This window comes from Aplysia californica, unplaced genomic scaffold (genome assembly GCF_000002075.1).
Source record: "Aplysia californica isolate F4 #8 unplaced genomic scaffold, AplCal3.0 scaffold00364, whole genome shotgun sequence".
Classification (NCBI taxonomy): domain Eukaryota; kingdom Metazoa; phylum Mollusca; class Gastropoda; order Aplysiida; family Aplysiidae; genus Aplysia; species Aplysia californica.
In genome coordinates this window covers 406,491-411,474 of record NW_004797634.1, presented here as the reverse complement: position 1 = coordinate 411,474, position 4,984 = coordinate 406,491, and the positions used below count along the sequence as shown (strand labels likewise).

The 4,984-nt window shown below is 39.2% G+C and overlaps 1 protein-coding gene across 1 annotated transcript in view; it reads right to left on the bottom strand.

The window, feature by feature from the left end:
* The window catches only part of LOC101845409 (putative transcription factor tau subunit sfc9), a gene marked incomplete at its 3' end in the record, with an annotated part of 33,490 nt that extends 28,908 nt beyond the window's left edge, over nt 1–4,582 (bottom strand). Inside the window, 3 exon segments of the mRNA XM_013085315.2 lie at nt 1,093–1,213; nt 2,463–2,604; nt 4,165–4,582. Of these exon segments, the coding sequence (XP_012940769.1) occupies nt 1,093–1,213; nt 2,463–2,604; nt 4,165–4,311 (410 nt within the window).
* Between the last annotated feature and the right edge of the window lie 402 nt (nt 4,583–4,984).

The window sequence follows — 4,984 nt, the reverse complement described above, 5'->3', positions numbered from 1 at the left end:
GGGGGGGGACAGAGTCTGTTAACATGAAAAGAAGAGACAGAGAAGAACAAAGACATCAGACAACAAGTAGGCAGCAAATCAAACAAGGAGCACAGCAAAAGACAAATGTGAGGCAGCGTGGTGGAATCAGGCTCTCGTCAATATAATCAAAGTGAAGAAACTTGCATTTTTCAACAGGTTTGTGTATTTTTCTAAAATTTTTGTTTTTTGGCTCAACACCTTTCACTTTCATGCCCATTACAAAACCCATTTCTGTGTGGATTTTCCTGAAAAACGTTGATTAAAGGCACAAAAACTGAAAATTTTCAGTTACCACGTACTCCTAAGTTAAGGAAATAACAAAATCTTCGGCGGCCATTTTCCAATTAATTTTGCCTCTGAAAACAGGTGACCCCCACCTCCTTCATTCGCAAATATCTCGACTTGTATTCAAGATAAATGGATATTTTTTTCCTCCAAATAAAGACACGTGAACAAGCTTTAAGATGATACCAATGACTCTACATGCCCAAAAATTGACGAGAGCCTGATTCCACCACGCTGCCTCCCATATATCCAATGGTCGGGACACCTAATGAGAATGGCGGTGACGTGACAACTGCCAGCCTCAAGAAACATCAGATTCAGTGGAGTCAAAGCCAGGGCTGAAGACCTAGAAAAAATGATCAACTGAGTCAAAGAAATCTTCCACAGGTCAACACAACATTCATGATGATCCAAAAACCAACACACCTGGCCCACATCTTAGTTTAGTTTTAGTAGAGGTTTTACGGCGCTCGCAACTGCATAAGGTCATATGAGCGCCAGATGATTAGAGGTGTTACAAGAGAGTAACAAACATAAAAAAGATGAACGGGAGATAAGGACGATAGATGTTTGATAGGAAAGAAGAAGCAAACCACACCAGAGCACCCGCCAACCACCCACACAAGGCCCACACCTGACAACGGTATCTACCCTCGACACTTTGCGGTACAGGAAGGTTGGAAAAGTTCAAGCGAGTCACTACAGAAGTCAGTCTGACTGAACTGAAAATCGTACATGTACACAGAAAAAAAAATCGCGTAACGATTCAGAATTATTTTGCCTTGCCTGTCACTTGAGTTGCATGTTGTTGGTGATGGCAATGCACGGACGAAGAGGTCCGAGTTATGGGAAGCTATGAAGAATTCAGCGTACAACGACGGATCAATGATCAGCTGCTGTCGATGCTCTGAAAAGAAAAACAAAGATCTCTTTCTTTATCCATCTGTCTATCCATCAGTCAGTGTGTCTGTCTGTCTGTCTGTCTGTCTGTCTGTCTGTCTGTCCGTCTGTCTGTCTGACTGTCTGTCTGTCTGTCTGTCTGTCCGTCTGTCCATCCGTCCGTCTGTCTGTCTGTCCATCCGTCAGTCTATCTATCTGTCTATATGTTTTGAAAAATAAAGTTTTTTTTAATATAGCAAACAAAATGGCAATCTGAACAACAGAGAAAAAAAAAATGGAAAAACAAACATGTTGAATGTTGTTATGATTCTGAAATAAGTCTGGCAATGTGCAAGCTAGTTCGTGAGAAAAGAACCTTGCTTGTTCACATATTATTATGTATGATAGTTTTCATTCATGGTTATTTCACAACAGCCCAGTCTATCATCAGACCCTATACTCTATGATTGTAGCCTAGATTCGCTTTTACCATACCGAAGGGAGTAGGACACTAACAAGCCATGTTATTTTGAACTACAAACAAACAACGTCACACTCATCTGTTACAGAAATAATTTTCAGAAATGTTTTCTTTTCCCCAACCGAAACACAGACCTATGTTAAAAAAAACAACATAGAAATATCAACGCCAGAAAAAAAAAAAAATCAGTTTTTGGCAAAACTTCATAATTGAAGGACAGACACTAAAGATTGTATGCTACAAGGCAGTCCATCCTATCTACTAAATCTGTCTTCTGAGATCCATGTGTCATAATAAATATTGATGTTGCTACCAGCGTTTATGCAAATCATATTATCATCTGTCTTATTTTCCCCCCCAAAAGTTTTTTAAGATTTATATAAAAACTTTTCTTCTACTCTCAGAAGGCTATACAAGAGAGGTTACTCCCTAAAAATACAGCGGAGCCCGGAGTCCACTAAAAATGTACACGGGTTACCCAAAAAGGGCAGTAAACCGAAAGAAAATAAAAACTCCCATTTTTTTTCCTCCTTTTTGTGCAAACTCTCTAAACCACACTACTATATTCTTTTAAGCATCCTATGGAATGATGCAGCACCTGTGTTTTCAAGGATAATCATTTTTTCAGAATCTGTAACCCCCCCCCCCCCCACCCCCTCACCTTTGTAGTAGTAATACTTTGCTACTGGCCATGGTTTAAAAATTTGGTTGGGTTTTTTTTATTAAACAGAAAGAAAATTGCAGAAAACAACTTGACAAATATATGGTATGACAAAACATTTTCTTTTTCTTTTACCTTCTGAAATATGTTTACAAGAAATTTCCGCATTCAGCAATCCTTCCGGAAACGAAAATCGTTCAAGTGATGTAATTTGAGGTGTTGTACACATTCTCACAGACAAAACTTCATTTTCTGGACTTGAATCAGTAGACACAGTCTGAGAAAAAAATGTTAGATTATTAAGAAATGAGAACAACAATAACACATTCTCAAAAGAAATATGAAAGAGATTTTGGGCGGTCAAGGCATAAATCTGATTTGAAAATAGGTTTCCCTTTTTTCAATATTTCCAAAAGTTTGCAGGTCTTTACTTTATGTGTTACTAATTTAATAAATGTGAGGCAGCGGGGTGAAATCAGGCGCTCATAAAAATAATGTAATCAAGGAAACCCGTATTTTTCCGGCCCTAAGGAAAGTTTTTTCTCATTTTCTTTTTTTGGCTCAATACCGTATATCTTCTATGCCCATTTAAAAACACATTTTTCTGCATGGATTTGCTGTTCCAAAAGACTCAAACTTTGGAAGTCACCAGACTTTGGTGGCCATTTTCTCACTAATTTTTCCTCTGAAACCAGGTTACCTCTACCTCCTTAAATCATAATAACTCGAGCTCTATTCAAGATAAATGGGTATTTTTTTCCTCAAAAGCTAGACAGATGAACACACTTTAAGATGATACTAGTAACTCCAAATGCCTAAAAATTGACGAACGCCTGATTCCACCGTGTAGTGCCACAAAACTAAAAAAAGGTTCTCAAAGTTCCGAACAAAAACTTAAAGAAGAGGTGCCTCCTTTATATAGTTCTTTCCATAGCATTTCGTACACAATTCTCTGTTCCCTTACCCGTGAAGTTCGTGTTGTTAGGGTTTTACTTTACTGCATTATTACCCAAGCAGACCCTAAAACTTTCACATACAAACTTTTTCAGCTTCCCGCAAAGCATTTTAATGCAAACAGCCTACTAAGCACTGAAATAACAAACTGACAAAGTCTTTTACAGTCTGCAGCCAGGTACCCATTTCCATCTGAGTAAATTAAGAAAATTTTTGTAAAGTGACCATAATTATGTAGGGAGGACTTCCGTAACGAGTTACCACTATGAAACAGAGCAGAATTGGTGCTTTTTCGGTAGTTCCCACCCCCCTTATATTTTGAGCCTGACCTACATAGAGATCTATACGTTTGATGCGAGCTAAGATATCAAACCTAACAACTGCAAAACATCAAATTATGCTGAAACCCCCCTCTCTGGCCAAAACCGGCGAATAACAATTGCGGGGTGGGAACTACCGAAAAAGCGCCGCAGAATTGAGGGCTTGGGGTAGGGGGAGGGGGAGGGGTAAGGGTAGGGGTAGAGTTAGGGTTAGGGGTAGGGTTAGGGGTAAGATTAGGGGTAGGGTTAGGGGTAGGGTTAGGTCTAGATCTAGGCCTCTTCTTTATTGTGTTTGATGGTGTGGTCGCTCGTTACTGAAGTCCTTCCATTATGTAATGTAGCTTACACTTACAGTACCGTCGGCGACTACAGTTGCCAGGCCATGCGCCGACTACTGCTGGCAACTTAAGTCACCAATGCAATAAAGAAGAGGCCTAACCCTAACCCTATCCCTAGATATCTAGAATCTACCCCTAGCCCTAGCCCTCAATTCTGCTCTGTTGTGGTCGCTCGTTATGAAGTCCTCCCAAAAAAAGTTTTGATACAATTAATTAACCCCTTACCATCTCAATGATGAAGATTGTGCTAGCTCCACACAAGACCAAATGATTGTCCTTCGAGCAAGAAATAGATTTTCTGGAACGAATCAGCTCAGCTTTGGAGACATCCTCTCTCAAAGACAGGACTTCCATACAAAATTCTTGTGCCATGGTGAAAAATGATTTCACAAGACTCTACTCTAGATCTAGAGTTCTTGTATCTTTTCTACTTCGTCCTAAAAATGTACTCTGTGCACTTATGCCATACTTAAAAAATAAATAGGCTATTTGATTGCAGTTTGGATCTTTACAAACAACCGCGACAGTTCAAAGTTACCATCATCATCGAACGACATGAGACTGAGAGAAACGATAGTGAAAGTAGAGAAGAGAAACCAACTTCTTCCGGTCAGTGATCCGAATGCCAGTTTTACCAGAGATACCATGAAAAGTAAAAATGGCACGACGACGAAGCCTAGAATAAACACACAAAAAAGAGTTGGAAGAATTCTACAGTTAGTAAAAAAAACCCAAAAAAAAACCCAAAAAAACATCATGACAAAAATGTTTTACAGACTAAAGTTGTTGAAAGCAAACTTCAGAAGGCCTGGGAGTTTATTTTTTTAAATATAAATTTGGAAGGGAGGAGGGGGGGCAAGAACCTGCCAAATTGGCAAGACGGTCAAGTTCTGTTCAGAAACCTATAAGCCTAATATAGTATTAACTCACATAATTCTACACTTATATTGTTCTTTTTTGCTTGCTTTGGATGGCCTTAAGTTTAATGACAATATTATTGTAGTGAGCATGTTACTGTCAGCGTCCCCTTCGTAGATCTAGCACT